Here is a 19,266-nt window from a genome sequence, read left to right as displayed (position 1 = left end):
ATCGTGTTCAGGCTGTGGGATTCCAGTCAGCTGAAGGAGAGCAGCTCTACGACAACCTTTCAGGCAGAGTTGTGGGGAGCAGAAAATAACATTGCTTTAAAGATGGAGTTTCATTGATTTGTGAAAAATAGTACAAAGTGGGGGAAGGGGATTGGCATTGGAAACTAAACAACCTTTTCAACCTGAAGTCTTCTTTATACAAGCACAAACTCAGAAAAAAAAAATAATTTGGCAGCAGATCCTGCCCCATCCATGGAAGAGGATGCATTTAGTGTGATGTCTCCTGCAGCCAGAGCTCCGGGAGCACATCCTGCTGCCCTCGAGAGGCTGATACACCTGACTTAGGGTGCAGGATCCACTGAGGTCTCATTTCAAAGCTCATCAGACTTCTGAAATTTCTCTTGGAAAATAAGGCCATGCCTCTAGTCCTGCAAAAAAAAAGGTTAAAGACCTCTCTGCCTTAACATTTATCCTGGTATTCCAAATGCATGTCTCATCCTTAGTGAAAATGCTATCCATCTTCTTCAGGAATATTCCATATCTTACTTGGTCGGGCAGTGATGCAACGTGGGTGTGCAGGGTGTCCCCACTCTGTGTCTGCTGATGCTCACTGATGGGACAGATCACATCACAGAGCTGTTGGGTTTGTGCCATGTTTCAAAGCTCAGGGGATCCTCTTTACTACCCAGTGGAATTGAACAAACGATAAAATTATTTGCTCCATTTGCTTGGCGATTTTTTCTCTTTCTCATACAGACTGTGTTTGGTGTTTTTTTTGGCAAAAACTGAATCAATCTGTATTGTTTGAGAATAAAGACAAGCTGCTAATATCAAGCTCAAAGTAAGCACATCCATGACTGCCACAATTTTGATGCCCCATAACACTGACTCACTTCTTTCTACAATTTAAATAAGTGTATCAATCTTCAGTGAAAAGTACGTAAGCTTCTCAGGTCTGAAATAAAACCCAATCTGCTTTTTAATGGAGGAGAGAATGCAAAAGGAAATCTCAGGTGGTTTAACATTGCAGAGGTTTGCTCTGCTCAGGTTGGACACAATTTGCCTTCCCTTGTTCTTGTTTACTGTGCTTTACGTTTATCACAGCTGACTGCATCTAAGTGTTAGAGGAATTCCAAGGTTTACATGCTGAGCTTTAGCTCTTCTTTCTCCAAAACAGTCCTGGCACTGCTTCCAAGAAATAGATTTGGCCCATAAATTTCAGAGAGCTTTGGAGTCACTTCAGAACATCAGCACCATAGACTCATAAAAAAATATATGCTCTCTCCTGTCTAATATTTTATGTATTCTAAAGGCCGTCATGTGGTTTTTCCTGTACTCTGGGTGAAGATTTAGTTCAGCACATACATGAAAATTTTAATATATCCCAAGTCTAATTATATATCATTGCCATTGATGCTTCTGCCTCCGTAACTCAGCAGCTGGCTGTTTGAGTCCCAAGGCGGAGGTCAGTAACTCATCTGTGCAGGCAATGCTGTCTTCAGCTCCTCACCGACCCAGCTCCCTGATGCTCTGTGTGTCCTTTCAAGTGATCTAATGTGCCGGGTTTTCTAATGCATCAATTTATTCCATAACTCTTTGTTGGCAGTGGCTTTCTGCTGCAATTTATCTTAGTCACAGCTCCAGCAACAGCAGCCACCGCTCTCCTGTCTCCTTCCCCATAGTGATTTCAGCTTCCCAACACAGCCATTAGTGATTACAGCTTGGTAATTTGGTTTTGCACCATTAAATCAGCCTTCACATCCCAGCACGATGGCCCTTTGACTATTCCATTTGGCATGCTTTATTTTGAAAGGATATGATTTTCTTTGGAGCTTTCCACAACCCAAAATTCCTGGAGAGCCCAGGAGCTGTTTTCACCTGTGTTTTGAAGTCCAAAGGGAACCTGATTAACAAACTTGCTTTGTTACAATGGACTTTAAACTCATCTCTGTGAGCCCCCAAGCCCAGGAAGTGCTCTGGAAGAGGGAAAAATGGCCATGATGTTTAGGACACAGAGATCCCTCTCTGTCGTCCCAGAAGAGTTGTGTTTGCCTCCCTCTACAGAACGGGCCAACTGACCCTGGCAGGTCATCAAGGGGAAAACCAGCTCCAGGTCTTCCAGCATTGCTCCTGCACCCCAGATGTTTAAACTGATACCCAGTGGTGTTACAGATAAATTACAACTGAAAAAACCCAAAAGCAATATTCAGCCGAGATTTTTTCTAGCTGTAATCTAGTGATCTAGCCAAAGGTCCCTGCTTGCTCCTTTCATCTTACAGCAAATGTCTTTGAGTCTCTGCCTTACAGCCTTCAGAGATTTTCCTCTTAAACAAGGATACATGCATTATTTCAGTGTTCACGGAGAACTGCAGCGGCAGTGGGACCTAAGGGGCAGATACCCCGCGGGGGAACACGGTGCTGCTGGACTGAGGCACGCTGGCACCACCAGGCTGGGGCTGCTGTGAGCAACCAGCACTGGTACACTACGGTCATTGCTGGGGACACCGGGAGGAACATTAACCAACGGGAGGGGGAAAAACAATCATGGCCTTTTATTGTTTGCAGCCAAGGAGAGGTGCGGGGGAGGCAGTCAGCAGAGGGAAGCATGAGCTTATAGATGCGGTGCGAGCCGCAGCCCGTGGCATCCCTCCGAGCTGGGAAACACAGGCAGCGGGCTTTAAACGGTACTGCAAAACTATTCCATTTTACTTTTTCCTCATTTACATTTAGCTCTTGGAGATCAGGTGAGAGATTGAACAAACGAGGAAGCTGAAACATTCAGAGTCAGGGATGTGTTGTCTGAATTATTCATCATAATCTTCACACTCCTTTGGGTTCTCCAGCCGTTTGAGTTTTCTGAGGACTGTGGATGCTCCCTCTTTTACGTTATGCTATTTAATGTATTACAGACGCTTTCCCATCTGCTCCTTCGAGCCCCAAAATCTCAACCGAAAGAACAACAGTGTTTGATAGAAGATTTAGAGAAAAAGTATCTTCAAGATTTTTTATTTTTGAGAATAATTATCTTCAAAAAGGGATTTTTTTCTTTTTATATATATATATATGCATGTGGATATAATGAGAATTTCCCTTCTGAGCCTCTGATACACATATCATCAATTTACCAACATCCAGCTCTTTCAGGCTGGTGGCAGACTTTGTGTGAGGCAGCACCTGTGGGCCTGCTTCAAAACATCCCTTTGACAAGCGGAGGAAAGATGCTCAGACCTCGGACCGACACCGGTCATTGCCGTGTTTGGAGCTTATGCACCAGCTGAACGGCGAAACCAGCCCTCTCATCTGCTGCGTCTGCAAATTAGGCTACATCACTTGTCAGCCCAGGGAGAGTGGCAGCAACATCATGGGGAAATCTGGATTGTTACTGTATTTTCAAGAGGGAAAAAATGCTCCTTTTAATCACAAAAGGACATAGCACATCAGTACCACCTCCCAAGTTTGCAGGTTTTCTATCTTGCCTTTTAAGCTTTCTACGGTGGGATGAACAGGAAAGAAAAAGGTCCCCTGCCTTGTCCTTCCTCATTATGTGCATGTGGTCCCCTTGGAACCACCACATCCTTGAATTAGGGGGTTTTGTGATGCTCTCTGCAGAGATGTGAGATGAAAGACCTTCCTTGCCTGCCGCAAACACACTTTCCTGTGCCAGGAGAGTTGTCCCACCAGCAGTGAGGGTCTGCAGGACTCCTGCATCTTCCCAAGTCACCTCAAAGCTACCTGACATTCACGTGCACCCAGGAGAAGGAGATTTTCTTCAGAAAACTCAATTTTTTGGGAAGGCACACGCTCCATTAAACAGTGGTTAGCCATGGGGTGACTAAAACACCTGCATGAAATCCAAGCTGCCGCCTCCTGTGCTGAAGTGTTTCCAGCTGGCACTGCCAGCAGTCGTGGACTTTCTCCTTTCTGTGGGCTGTGCAATTCAAAAACTGTGGCAGCTACAGCCTCTGAACTGAAAAGCAAGTGATTTAAATACTGTTTGCACAGGGGAACTCTTGGAAGAAGGGTTCGCCGGAGTCAAGAAGACGCTCAATATGAGTTACGCATCTTGCTCAACTTTATTAGTTTCTAACACTACTTATATAGAACCGATACACATGCATATTCGTAAAGCAGAAATACAATTGGTTAGTAGTCTCTAAACGCGCGCGGTTCTCACACCCCTAATTATCATGACTAAAATAAGCATTCTATCCATGTAGCTAATTGTGTTGCTGTGCTTCAGCCTTGTAGTTTGTTAGTCCCTATTTTCCCATGCCGGTCCCTATCTTTCTTGGCCCTGCACCTGCTTTCCCAGCAGCTGTATCTTGTTACAGCCACAGCCTGTTGGCACAACATAATTACTTGGTCTCAGGATTCACGAATAGCTCAAGGCTACCTTTCTTGTTAACTTCAGCACAGCAGCTTCAGTACAATTCTGATTACAGGCCTATTCTAATACCAGGCCTGGATTGTGCAGATCTTCAGAGATTCTAAGGCCACGCTTCTGCAGCCATTCTTCTACAGGGAACTGTCATCTTACTAAAGGTATATGGATTTCATGGAGTCCGAGGGCAGAGGGCTCCATCCCACGTGGGAGGCGTGAACCTCTTGTCTCGGGGTCTCACGCAGCACCAGTCACTGCTTATATTTGGGTAACTCTGGGCTGAGATTGATGATGGTGCTTAGAAACTGTGTTAGTCCTCAGGCAGTAAAACAAGATGTTCCAGAAACAAAACCCCCAAAGCACCTATTTCTTCATCTTTTCTGTGGCTGATCACTGATACTTCATAATCAGAGAAGACGTATCTGATCTGTTGAGCACAAAGGAAAATACTTTTTAACCTCTTTCTTTCTCTACAGAGTCCCAGTGTAACCACTTCATTAATTTAGCCCTGCATCCAGTCTAGTATTGTTCTCTTTTAAGTACCGGGTCACGCTGACCCTCTGTCAGTCCTCTGGCACTTCTCCAGTTTTCCTGAGTTTGCTAAGATATAAAATTCATGAATTAGAGAGTCCTGAACTGGTCTTTAGACTGGGACCGTACATGACCCCAAACTTCTGAACTGGAAGTGCTTATATTTAGCGGGCGTTGCTTACCACTCACCTTGGTTACAGATGGCAAATTATTTCTTCTAATGTAGATGGACCTGCAGCTTTGCTCCGATACAGTAAAGCAGGAATTATGAACATTTGATGTGGTTTTTTCTTCCTATCATCTGATGGATACAAACAGTAAAATTGTAAATAACAGAGAAGCAATTCCTAAACTAAGATTCCCAATGACATTTTAATGTCTTCTTACTGTCGGTAGCATACTTAAGGTTTTTTGTTTCTTCTGTTTCTTTTGCCTTGCATTCTCAATAATCTGCTTACAATATACATACTGCCAGTGAATATCTCTTCAAAGCATCTCTTCTGAACTCAACCTTCAGATACATAAATCTTTCTTCTCTGCTGAAATATTGCTCTGGTCTGGCAAAATATTAATCCAATGACAGTTTAAATAAATCTCTGTCTTTGTAGTTGCCAGTGTAATGATCTTTCTCACTTGTTGAGACTGAAGTTGTAAGCAATAGGCTATCAAAGAAGTATTAGAGGTTTTTAATGAGCATCACCTCAAAACAGTGATATTCCAGCCCTTGGTACACAGACCTCCTCCTATCTGAAGAGTCAATGGAGAGAAGCAGTGTCCCTCTGGGCTGTGGCTCAAGTTCCTTCTGAACAAGAAGAAGATGGATCCGTCAGGGAGGTTAGGATCAGAGTCGGCAGGCTCTACCCACCATGGCCACAGAACAGGGTTACAGAGCAAGAGCTCCGCTGTCTACAGCTTCAGGAGACCAGAGCCACGCGAAGAGGCAGATCTGCAGGGCCACCATGCTCTTTCCCCCAGAAACACTGCCCTGCGCATGCCTGCATCGAGCGTGCCTGGCTCCAGCCCATCTCTCCATGCACAGCATCCCAGCACCCATCTCCTAGCACCCACAGCCCACCTGCTGGCTCTTCCCTGCTCACATCCCAGCATTGGCTGTTCCTCAAGGCCATTATGCATTTGGCACAAGGATGCTGCCCAGGACAGCGCAGAGCGGCTGACATCCTCTAGACACTCCGGGCACATATGAAGAACCTGCCACGTGTCCGAGTCCCCTGCTTTTTGCTCCATCCCCTTTGCAAAACCAAGCAGCTGCCAGCATCTTACCCCCCCAGGCAGGACGCCTTCCCCTTGCCCGAGGCGTTCGGGTGTTCCTGCCAAGGCAGGACGAACATCTGCGCGAGGAGCTGGAACTGCGTCCTGCTCCCCCAGCCGGCAAGAGCCGAGCTTCTGCCAGCAAGGGAGGAGGCTTCTGTGGGTACAAGATTGCTGGCAAAACGCTGATGCATCTGTGTGGTTGAGTCCTTGCACACGCTCGTCCTTCTCTGAACTCGTGCAGTTTTTTTCCCTCCCTCCCCCATCCTCCTCTTGCTTTTAGGCATTCATTCCCTTCCCTTTGTCTCCGGGTCCTTAGAGCTGCCGCCTGCCTGGACATCTGCAGCAGAGGCACCACAGAGCTGCCTCTACACAGCACCATCCTGCCCACTGCAGCCAAGCTGCCTGCCTCGGGGAGGCTGGCATGAGGACATGGGAAATACAAGAGCATCTGGTTCAGTAAGTTATTTGGTTAAGGACTATTCCATCTCATAGAAATAACAAATAACGAGGAAAATGCTAAATTAAACACGCAGACATGCAAACATCGATGAGCAGGTGATGAGAGAGAGAATAACGGAGGCCAGAGCTCATCATATGCTGACCGATGGGCCATTAAAAGAGCTACTCTTGCCTTGGAGATGGTCAGCCTCAATTTTGTAACTGATAAGAAAGAGGAAACACAGTGTGAATATTAAGGGATATTTGAGGGGGCTTGGGGGACTGCACAAAACTTACTATGGGATGTGTAGGGGAAGGGCTGAAGCCATGGGAAAGGAAGGATCAGGGGACATGGGTGACAGGGACCACAGGTTGGGGTGTCAGCACCAGAGGGACAGGGATGTACATGCTCATCTGAGGGGTGTCAGTGCCAGCAGCCCTTTTCACAGACTGCAAAAATGACTGTAGCAAACATTCTCACTTACTCTGTCTGTGCCAACAGCAATAATTTCTGTCACTAAATTTGAGCTGGCTACACAACACATCTATTTTTGTTAATATTTTAAAGGCTCTTTTCATGTCCACTGGAAGACTTCTTTTTTAGGAATCTATGAAGTTAACCTGTCTGTGTTTACATTTCCTTTGTGAATTTAGTCCTGTGTGCTTGTAATTTGCTAGCAAACATCAAGCTGCACTAATTGGTGAGTAGAAGAAAAGACTCAAGGTCTGAGCCAGGGCTGGGAAAGGGAGCAGGGGTACAGGACGTTCGACAGGATTCTCGAGAGATCCATGAGCGTGGGGTGCCTGGGAAGGCAGAGAATATGGAGAAGTACTGAAGAAAATGAGAGCCACAAAAGCACCAACCAGCAAAGATACTCTGTGCCAACACTGAGACACGTAAGTACACTGGCTGAACAGAGCATCCATAAGAATGGCGATGTCTGTTCAAAGTTACATTGCGGGGGCGGGGGGTTGTGCCAACCTAGAGCTCTCATGACAGTAGTCATTCACCAGTCACCCTCCCAAATGTTTGTGAGCATGCTGGGCTTCAAGTACATCCAAAGTCTCAACTGCAACAAGAAGGAAAATGTCTTTTATTAAGTAATTACAGCTTGCCAAGAGGTGCTCAGCACAGGCAGGCTACTAAGAAAGCAGCTCCTACAAATAATTATAAATCCAGTGGAACTGGGGTAATGGGAGACAAATTGCAAAGATCACAAGGCGACTCCAAGCTGCCTTCAGGCAGACTTTGCTGGTACCAGACAATGAGAGGAACAGTGGCATCAGCAGCTGTTGAGTTAGAAAGTTGTCTCTAATGAACTGGAAGCCAGTCAATCATTTTCAACACCTTGAAACAAGGGGCCTGGTGTTTGAAGACCAAAAGGTTGAGGTTCAACTGTCTTCAGAGCTGGAAAGACAACTGTCCACTTGCGTACGAAGGTGGAAATTAAATCAGTTTTACCATCTTTCTGTGTGGTGTTTTTAGCTGCTGCAACTGCAAAGCAATCATAGTAGCACTTTCAGACAATGCCGTTCCACAATGAATTCAAGGGAAGGCTGGAAAGATAGAACACCCGCCTAGAGCACACAAATGCAGCCTTTATTTCCCCAGTGTAACGGGACAAATTCAGAGAGGTCGCACCCTTGCTGTTTCACTTGTAGCTGTCAAACACAAAGCCTGAAAAGTACGTCTTGGAAAAGTTTGCTTTACCTTCTTTTATGAGTTTCAACAGGCACAGAAAGCATTTATTCTTGTCTTGCACAAAGCCGTGAAGTGAATGAGAATTAGACCAAGTACATCAGACTTGGGCAGCTGGTGAGCACTTGCTAACAGGGAGCCCTGCTACCATCCGGTCGTTGGGCTGCTGCAAAATGGCCGCTGAAAGCACTATAGCATTCCCTGGTACGAACAGGGCCAACAGATAACAAAAGTACCTTGGAAAGCATTTTCCCAGAATTACTTTTTATTAAGACTCAGATCAGCAAAACAGCCCGTATTTTCATCTCTAGGCAATAAAATGGAGAGATGTGATTTTATCTGTCTTTAAAGTTAGTAAAGGTCAGAAAAAAAAAGTTTTCGGAATGGCGTTCAGAAATAAGTTATTTATCTTGATATGAACTGTTGCGTCACCCCTAAAACGAAGCACAGCTCCCCCAGATTGCTTACTCCTGATAGTTTTTCATAATTTAGCGACCTTAAATTAAGACACAAGTAAGCTAACAGTTCTCAGTATGCTTAAAACCGAGATGACAGACATTCCAGTTACAGATTTATTGAATAAAATACTGACACATTAAATTCTTCTGACAGCTTTTTTGACTGAAAGAGATACATCCAGCATAACAGTAGCACAGGAACACCTGCTAGTACTCAAGCATCACCTTCATGCTCAGCAGGCACGGCCCCGCAGCAGAGTTACTTCAGGAAGACAGGCCGGAGGAGGGAGCCTCTGTGAGCCCCCTGAGGTCCAACAGGGACAAGTGCAGGGTCTGCACCCGGGTTGGGGCAATCCCCAGTACCAGCGTAGGCTGGGGGGTGAAGGGAGGGAGAGCAGTCCTGCAGGGAAGGACCTGCGGGTACTGATCATCTGGCAATTACATGCTCACAGCCCAGAAAGCCAACTGTGCCCTGGGCTGCATCACCAGCAGCATGGGCAGCAGGGCGAGGAGGGGGGCTCTGCCCCTCTGCTCCACTCTTCTGAGACCCCCCTGCAGCGCTGCGTCCAGCTCTGGGGTCCCCAACGTCAAAAGGACACGGACCTGTTGGGGTGAGCCCAGAGGAGGCTGTGGAGATGCTCAGAGGGCTGGAGCCCCTCTGCCGTGAGGCCAGGCTGGGAGAGCTGGGGTGGTTCAGCCTGGAGCAGAGAAGGCTCCGGGGAGACCTTACTGCAGCCTTTCAGTACTTGAAGGGGGCTCATAAGAAATATGGAGAGTGACTTTTTACCAGGGCCTGTGATGAAAGATGAAACATTGCACAGGTGAAAGGATGAGGATAAGAAAACCTTAAAAAGGATATCTGTCAAAACAAAATAGGAATTAGTTTCCTTTGAAGAGGAACTTAAAAGAATAGGCCCAGAGATGCCTGAGACTGATGAACCTGTTAGCAGACCATGAAATCTGGCAAGAACTGTTAAAACACTTGGAACTTTAACTGAACCATCCTCATTATACGCTAATTTTAACAGAAAAACACTGCCTCTAGAAGCAGACCATAACCCAGAGAACATGCCTAGTAAAAATTCATTGACTATACCTTTAAACTAAAGCAAAGAAAGTTGTAAACAATATTGAAGGGGACTGGTTGTAACAGGAGTACCAATAGAAATCTAGATGTATAAGTATGGGAACACTGTAAAGACTGGTGTGCTAGCTTTGCCAGTTACCACCTCACACCCTTCTCTGCACAGACTGGTAAACAAACACCTTGGCTCTGGTTGTCATTTGGCTAATGCACACTGGGTAACATCCCCACTTTGGGGACACCACCTGTAGTGACAGGGCAAAGGGCAACGGTTTTAAACTGAAAAAGGGTAGGTTTAAATTTGATGTAGAGAAGAAATCCTTCACTGTGAGGGCAGTGAGGCACTGGCACAGGTTGCCCAGAGCAGCTGTGGGTGCCCCATCCCCAAAGCATTCAAGGTCAGCTGGGATGGGGCTTGGAGCAACCTGGTCTAGTGGAAAGTCTCCCTACTCATGGCAGAGGGTTTGGATGAGATGATCTTCAAAGGGCCCTTCCAACCCAAACCATTCTGTGAATCTTATTAACTCAAGCAAACATGCTTATACTAGATTAAGGCTGTCTTGTGATCACAGACAAACTTGAACTCAGGCAAGAACCCCTGTACCTGTTTCTTTTTAAAGAGAGCAACCCCTTCGGCTTCAGAGCTAAGGCCATTCACACAGCTATGGTCTGTAAATAGAGTGGTTTTAACTAACCTCAGGTTTAGCATGAACTAGAGTGAAATATGGATACGAACTCTTCTGTAACTGTTAAGGACATTATAACTGAAACTGCCGCTGCCAATACAAAACCTGCTGTTCTGCTAATGAAGTGAGTGCACTCCCAACACAGCATTCGTCCTGCCAAAGGCTGTGTCTGTAAACTGGTCTCCAGCACTAATCTCATCTTTTCTTTTCATCCATTAATCTTTGAAATATTACAGAGAGATTCACAGTGAGATTCAACCTTGAATCTCAATGCTGAAAAATGTAAGTAATAAGGTCTAATTAGTTCTCTCGAAGTGAGAAGAGTCTGGCAATTCATACAAAGTCAGCATTTCAGAAGTGGGACATGAATTCCCGTGCTACTTGTCTGAAATTAAAAGAAATCTCCATGGGCTGTATGAAATGCACTCTCATTGTTTTAAAACATAATACAAGAGTGAAAGCATCCAGCAGTATCACAAAAACATTGAGGTGCAGTCAGGTAAAATGAGGGAAGCCTAGAATAATCTTCTGTATCTGTTTCAATTTTTAAAAGCCTTTCTTTAAAAAAAGTTAAGATCCAAAACCTTACCTGCAGTTTTACTTCCCACTCGTGAATGCGCAACTATGTCCTTTTTACAGACTGAGAAAGCGACTGTAGAAAACTTTCTCACTTACTCTGTCCGTGCTGACAGCAATAATTTCTGTCACTAAATTTGGGCTGGCTACACAACACATCTATTTTTGTTAATATTTTAAAGGCTCTTTTCATATCCACTGGAAGACTTCTTTTTTAGGAATCTATGAAGTTAAAGTGAGATCCACAAGTGACAGAATAGATGGGTTATGCTGGTAACTGTTCTGTTCCCCCTATTTGATTGCAAAGCATGCAAAAAGCTCTCTCTTAAAAAGTACATTCAGAGCAACCCAAATAAAAAAAGAAATCAAAATGAAAATCTGAGTAGCAGTGTTTTATTTGTGTCATTGCAGTTTTACATGCCTTTAAAACCTTGCTGGAATAAAAACACTTCAATGTTGCTTCTGAGTAGTTTTCAGTCATTTCTCTAACAGAGCTCATACAAATTTAAGAAATTTCCATGTAGTCTAAATAAGGTGACTAGTAAGTAAGTTAGGTTACACGATCTCATTTACTTACATATTCTAACAAACAGGTTTGTAAGAAGATACAAACAAATTAGAACAATAAACAAACTAATACACATAAACTTTCACTTTATGGACTTCTCTGTCTTCACATTCTCTTTGCTTATCGTAATAATAGAACGTATTGTCCCTTCTCTGAAGTTTTTTAACAAATCCAGTTTCTGGCCAATGCTCTACCTATGAACAGAATAAAGAGGATATACTTTCACATGAACATGCTCACATCAAATGATGTTTGTGCATTATATTGCAAGGAATATAGGGTATATTTCCATGGGAAAACCTCATTTGCATCTCAACATTACTTTACTATTAATTTGCTTAACCTTAAAAAAAGAAAGATTAAGAACAAGATGTCAGAAAACAGTTTTCTGGTCTAGTATAAAAAAATTATCTGATCAGAAAAATCTAGAGAAAAGGATCTAAGAATATTTGATAGATTATAGAGTATTTTAAAAAGTGGATGAGTCAAAGCTTTTAAAATACTTCATTAAGGAATAAAACATCAATGCTATTCAGTTATTCAACAATCTTGAGAGGCTGAAAGATTCCACTTCTGTAAGACTGACACATGTAAAGGTTTCTTCAGGATCCTCCTGACTATGAAAAATGTGCTTTTCATTAGCAGTTTCATAAAAATGTAGTGATCTGTATGTATCATAGTCTCAAAAACAGGCAGGAGCAGTCCTGCACGAAACCAGCACCATGCTCTTCAGTGTTCCACAATGTGAAGCTTTAAACTAAAGGCTTAGAATCATAGAATTGTTTAGGTTGGGAAAGACCTTTAAGATTATCAAGTCCAAACATTACCCCAGCCCACCACTAAACCATGTCCCTGAGCACCATGTCCACACGTCTTTTAAATACCTCCAGGGATGGTGATTCAACCCTTTCCCTGGGCAGCCTGTTCCAGGGCTTGACAACCATTTTGGTAACAAAATTTTCCATAATAGCCAACCTAAGCCTCCCCTGGTGCAACCTGAAGCCATTTCTTCTCATCCTATTGCTCGTTACTTGGCTTGAGCACTTGTACATTCAACAGCTTTATGGCTTTAGTGGCTATCTGCACCTTGAACACCTACAATCAAACTGAACCTGAAAAATCAGGTAATAAGGATCTTATTTCTCTTCCAGGCAGAGCTGACAACAGGATGTCAAACTACAGCATTCTCTAATTGGAGAGTCCAAGAAGTGGTAGTTTCATCACTTACCTTACTAGTTCACGCATAGAGCTGAGTTATTTGCATTCTCTGTCTAAACACAGCAGCCTTAATATTTGTTCCACCTACACTATAATTGCATAATTAATAACAACATTATGGAATTATGCATTATGGAAACATAATATGGAGTAAAGGAGACATTTCAAAATGTGTTGAAAGAGAATCATTGCCAGATCCTAGTAAGTTTGAACAGAGAGCACGCCCATTTTACATTGACTAAGTGGTGTTCTTTAACTTTTATCAGGGTTTAATTGCCTATGGTTATGCCCTGCCATAAATCCCAAACAGACTGATCCTATGGCACTAATTAGAAGATTTCCTTTTGCACAGTTAAAGGAATTTACACCACAGCCTTTACAGTGGTATCCAAGCCCATGACAAAGAAATAAACTGCATCTTGTCATGCACATCAATGTTTTGCTATGTTTTGAGTTAACTGGATGAGGAGTGACTGTCTTAGGACCATTCTGCTCTTTCTTATGTGCGCACAAGATTAAGATCTTTTAAAAATGGATTTTTCATACTATATATGCTGCTTTGGAAGATAAAGTCAAGAAAGCAGATGAGAAGAAAGGTGATCAGCCCCCAGAAGCTGAAAAGCCCAAGATAAAAGTGAAGAAGGAACATGTGTATGAGTTCAGGGACAAGTTGCCTGGACCGTATGAGAAGTTTATTTGTAAAAAGGTTGTGATGATTGTTAAATACATAAGGCATGAAATGTTGAGAAGAAAAAGAAAAGAGTTCAGGGACAAGTTATCCGAACTGTATGAAAAGTTTATTTGTGAAAAGGTTGTGATGATTGTTAAATACATAAGGTATGAAATGTTAAGAAGGAAAAGAAAAAAGAAAAGACAAAAGGGGGGAATTGGAGAGGAATTGGAGAGGAATTGCAGAGGAATGAAGGCAGGTTAATTAACATTGATAATATACAGCTGTGGCGTGGCTTCAGGGGGCCCAGAGGTGGATGCAGCAGAGGCAAGAAGTGGGATGGACTGGCCTGAAGAGGATGAAGAAATGGCACAGACAGTAGATGAACTTTTGAAACCATGTGTGAGACTGATGGTATGGGGTGGTAAAAGCCTTGTTGCAGCTGGCTAGTTTTGTTAGTGCTGCAACATAAATTACAGAGCTCTAGTAAAGATAACATGTTGTTTGCTGTATTAACCTCTTGGTTATTTTGAATCTCAAGTAGCTACTGAATATCTAGCTGTTACTCATTAGCTCACTTGATGCACTGGGGAGCATTGCCACCAACTGCAGTGAGCAGAGGACTAAGTCTTTGATGTTCTCAGTAGATGCAAGCCTGTGTCACAACTCCCTTTACTACAGCTGGCATCAAATATTTCTGTTGTGGATAGTTTCAACAGAAGCCAAGTTTTGAGTGTGTGCAAAGTCTGATTATACCACTACAGAATTCAGCTGTAAAACTGAAGTTGGTAGCGATGACACAGGTCTGACTCCCTGGACAATGAATGAATTTCCTATCAGGTCCACTGGCAGAGTAATGGGGAAACATCACAGAGAACTCACTTTGATATATTCCTTTCTTCAAAACTGAATTATTCTTTGAGATAGCAGTTACATCTATTCGAAGAAGTCTATAATGCTGCTAAATGCGTAAGAGGGGCAACAAAAACACAGGCTGGGTAGTGGTTCTGTGAAGTGAATTATTCTGCAGTTAATATCTCCAGAATTCAACTCAGACCTGCAAGAAAAAACCTGTATCAGAAATGAGCTTAAATAAAAGGAAATAAGCAGCACCTCTAATTGTATCCAATCATTTAACATAAGACAAGTTTAAAGTAATAACCCTTGCAGAGCTCTAAATCTTACCATATCAACTTGTTTTACTTGTTTATATTCAACCTCATCTCTGTATCCAGCTTGCTGAAATCTGTGTAAGTTCTCTACATCATCTGACCATTTTTTGGCATAATGCATAGATTTTGGTTTGATGTCAGCTTTAGCCATGACTCCAGAAATTTCAGACTTTCTCCTGAAATTATGTTTTTGAAAATTAAATGGAGGAGATGAAAGCAAGTAGTTTTTAAGGACATATAGAATTGGGTAGAACAAAATTTAAAAATAAAGGAAATAAAGACTGCAATACTATCTTCTTGTCCAAGTCTGAGGTTAACAAAGAGAATTTTATAAGCAGCTGGAATCAAATTAAATGCACTACTTGATCTCAAACAAACCCAACACATCTATACTTTTATATACACCTCTACACCTTGACTTAACCTACATACAATGTATTTGTGCATATTGATGCATTAAAAAAACCCCACCCTAACAGTATTTTTTTTTTTCATTTCACATCTTTGCAGTTGCTATCCCTTGGGGGCAGGCAGCTTGTCAGGGTTTTTCTTTCTTCCTACTGAAGGGACACCAAACTGGGAACCACAAAATGAAGAGCTGGGCTGTTACTGAAAAACAGCCCACAGACAGGATAGAGAAGTGGAAAGGAGAAACGCACTGCCAGTCACACAGCCACGGTGGAGATGACAAAGAAGAGGCCTTAAGAAATACATTGGATAAGAAGGCAAGGCACGCAACCTACTAAAATTCATCCTGTTCTACCCTTGCCCAACCAAAATCTGCACTGACTGCCACTGACTTCCTTCTCACACAAAACCCATTTGTTCAATCTGCTGAGAAATAGTATATAGGTTTATCAACTGCTAAACCTGCACAGAGCAGAACTGGGACAAGATGAAACTCAAATTGTAAAAAAAAAGAAAAAAAGAAAAAAGGGAACAAATAAAAGAATAACATAACCAATTAAAAAATAAATTGCAAAGTCAGTGGAAACTCATAGGGATGGATTTGAACTATATTTTAAAAAATGAATCATTTGACTTCTACCTTATATATGAATTTCACTGCATTTGTTTTCTTGAGTGTATCTTATTCTGCTACTAAAACAGAACTTCATGTTTCTTCTGCAAGCAAAACACATGGAACACACCATGCCCAGCAGACACAATCAGAAATGAGTCCCTTTCCCAGTTTTGTGATGTCACCAAGCTTCAGCTTCATAATTGGGAAGGTATCTTCAAAGGAGAAAAAGCTTCTGGATTTTGCAGCGAGAGGATGAACAGTCTCACCCCCTGTGGGCAGTATGCTGCCTCCAAATCCTGCACACACTCCTGCACACATTAATGAAATTAAAATTTCCTTACTTAGCAAGTTCCTATACCAACTGTGAACATGAAAAGTTCAATGCTGTTATCTTAGAAAATGCACAGATGCCATTAGTCTGTTAGAAAGGCAGAAAAGGAGACAAAAAGGTATTTGCACAACAGCATGGAAATCTTTGGGAAAATTATCTCAAGAATTACCACTATCATAATGTGAAAATAGCAGAAATCTAATCTGCATCTCTGTTGTCTAACTGTATGAGAGCCATTAGCACACAAAGAAAGGGGCTTTCATCTCTTACTGCATACGCTTTATCAAGGATCAATAAGAATACGGACAAGATCTCTTTTCTGGCAATGCTGAACTACTTCTTGCAGTTCAGCACTCCAAACATTCTTTTACCATGCTCTGCAGCATTTTGTAATTGAAGGTAAGCATTTACTTAAAAAAACCAAATAAACAACAACAAAAAAACCACACACAAGAGAAAAGTCATTTCCCCACCCAGTTATGAGTTGTCACATACAAATTAACATGATAAGCATATATCCTTATTCTAAATCTTTAGTGTAGTCTTTGAGACACCTACCCCACCATAATTTTTTTCTCTTTCTTCTTGCAGAGGGCTCTTTTGTAGCCATTACAGAATTTTTTCATGCCCTGTATATGCTCATCAATGTTTGATGAGAACTGTTGTCAGCCTGGGATTTTAGAGTCAATATTATTAGCAGTAACACTAGATCTTAATAAATGCTAAAATGTAATGAACTTCAGTGTCTTACAATAACTTAGGTGTTACTAGTGTCAAGTACTTCTTTATAGGATGTACTGAATTAATGAACATGCTTCTTCAAGACACCTAGATATGTGTGGCACTCCCTGAGTCATCATTAATTCAGATGGCCTGTCCTCAGGCATTCCTGCTCAAAAAATTTGTACAAAGCTCATATACTTAAAGTGCCAGCTTGGTAACTTCAAATAATAAAAGCACCATCCTGGTATTTTTAGACTGCTATTTAAGCCCTTTAAAAATTGTATTCTCTGTCTATTGTAGCACGTCTGAGTTCCAGGCATACAGCTGGTCTCATTGTACAAGAGCACGAGATGAGCTGAACTCCAGACAGCCTCCAGTTCAGGGAAGAGACAAAAGACAGCAGACATACAGAGACAAATAACAGAATGCAAGAGAATGGTAAGAAAATATTCAGCATAACATTAACACTTTTCATTTAAACAGTAAAGTAGACTTTGATAAGACAACAAATGTTTGCCTACTCTTAATTTAGGGGAAAGAGTGAGATTTCATATACCGTTGTTTTGTTTTTGGGAAAGTGGTGGTTTAATGTCAATCGTAGCACAATATCTACAAAAACCTAACTGGCCTGAGCTTGCATATGGTAATTTCCTTAACAAGTTTGAAAGGTATGTGGGAGGAGAATGTCTGCTCCTTTAAGGGCATCTGGTCAAAGGCCTTTTTCAATGCAAGAAGGGAGGAAGCCATAAATCAAGAACATATGGGGACACAAACCTGACCAGTAAATTGTGAGGGAAGCAGTGATCAGAACCAAACATGGTCAGTCACACTAACTGATGGGCCTATGTGGGAGTGTGAGAATGTTTATTCCAGCAAGGTTATCTGATCAGAGCCCTTGTCAATTGGGAAACCCAAGGGAAAAAGGGAAAACCAGACAAATTATACTGAGACACAGACCTGACAAAACAAACATAGAGACCATGACAAGAAACAAACCTCACCACTCACACTAATTGATGGGCTACCAAGAAACTATAGGTACCACTTCCAGGAAGATCAACCTGGACTTTGCAACTGATAAGACTGTAAACCAGGGGGACCCCAGACTCAGAAGTGTACAGGAATTGATTGTTTGGGATTGATATTTTTCCTAAAAACCCAAAACCAAACAACAAATCAATACAGCTGTACAAATCCATGAGGGATGTGCAGGGGAAGGTGGACAGAATAGAACAAAGATGGGAATACACAGGAGTATAAAACAGGCCAGTTGTGTGTAAAACAGGGCCACTCAGCATGCTGGCCTGGCTAAGCCCTGCACCTGAGCATCAGTCTGTCCTTCCTTCTCATGTCTTCTTATTAAATCTTTTCTTAACTGTCTCTCTGTGTAACCTCACTCTGTATCCCACATGTGTGCATGTGCTGCAAAGACTAAGTGCCAGGTACCGTTCAGACCTTTGTGTGTAAATGAAAACTGGTGTCAGCTCCTACAGTCAGACTGGGAGTATGGGTGCCTCTGGCCTGTGATGTCAGCTGCTGGAATGAGGGGGAGTCTGCTTTTCAGCCACTGGAGCTCAAATGGTATGCGTCCTGAAAAATGAGCTACTGAAGAGGGCTGGCATGAGTGAGGGGCTCTATGCCAGCAGCTGGAGCAGGACTGGGAGTCACGGCCTGTGTGTCTGGCACCAGCTGTTGGGGAGGAAGGGTGTCTGTATCTTCCCCAACCTGGTATACGTGGGGTACATATCCACATTCACTAGTTAGCTTGGACTAGTCAGTGAATAGGGAAAAGCCTCAGGTCCAGGCCGGGGTGGTGGTGCCAGTATACCCAAGGGGACTTGTGAATGTGGAGTGTATGAGGGATGAGTGTGTGAGTGCACGTTTGCTAGTGAGCATCAAGCTGGGCTAGTGGTCAAGCACAGGATCCCTGAAGCAGGTAAGGGGCCTGGTATCTGAGCAGGGGTGCTGGGCAGAGGGGCTGTGCTGGCACTCAGGCGATCCACAGATGCGTGTGTGCTTGTGAACCTAGAGAGTGGTGCGTGGGCCTGCACTAGTGAACTTTTACTACTACCAGCTGAACAGGAGGAAAGGGACTGCTCTGTGCTTACATTTTATGCAAATGATGTATATAGGTGCCGTTGGAGGCCGCACCGGCCGTGTCTGTAATACGTGCCCAGCTGTGCTGCCGGTTGAGCCTGCACACGGGAAGTATTTTCCCTCAGCCCAGGCAGGGACCCCCGGCCCTGGGCAGGAGAGGCCCCGGCCCAGAGCGGCGCAGGGAGATGGACCCGCTTCTTAGATCACCTCAAACGAGTCAGCACACACAGGACACGTCTGGAGTCCCCGATGAGTCAGCATGAGATTTTCAATGACTTCCATAGACTTTCTATGACAGCTACGTGTATTTGCTAAGGTACTCAGGCGCCTATGCCCTG

At 43.1% G+C, this 19,266-nt stretch overlaps 1 protein-coding gene and 1 long non-coding RNA gene across 2 annotated transcripts; both read right to left on the bottom strand.

The window, feature by feature from the left end:
• Nucleotides 1–4,050: 4,050 nt before the first annotated feature.
• Nucleotides 4,051–9,343, bottom strand: LOC129736289 (uncharacterized). Its single transcript, XR_008732659.1, has 2 exons — nt 5,102–9,343; nt 4,051–4,808 (listed from the first exon to the last, which is right to left on the bottom strand). It is a non-coding gene; the product is annotated as an uncharacterized LOC129736289 (long non-coding RNA).
• Nucleotides 9,344–11,579: 2,236 nt separating this feature from the next.
• MEIG1 (meiosis/spermiogenesis associated 1) lies at nt 11,580–17,944 on the bottom strand. Its single transcript, XM_005439299.4, is given in 4 exon segments — nt 11,580–11,887; nt 14,767–14,922; nt 16,860–16,911; nt 16,913–17,944. Coding segments are annotated over 4 exon segments (420 nt in total). The 5' UTR covers nt 16,996–17,944; the 3' UTR covers nt 11,580–11,758.
• Between the last annotated feature and the right edge of the window lie 1,322 nt (nt 17,945–19,266).

This window comes from Falco cherrug, chromosome 5, assembly GCF_023634085.1.
Source record: "Falco cherrug isolate bFalChe1 chromosome 5, bFalChe1.pri, whole genome shotgun sequence".
NCBI classification, from domain to species: domain Eukaryota; kingdom Metazoa; phylum Chordata; class Aves; order Falconiformes; family Falconidae; genus Falco; species Falco cherrug.
The sequence above is the reverse complement of the archived record's forward strand: the minus strand, read 5'-3'. Positions and strand labels throughout refer to the sequence as shown.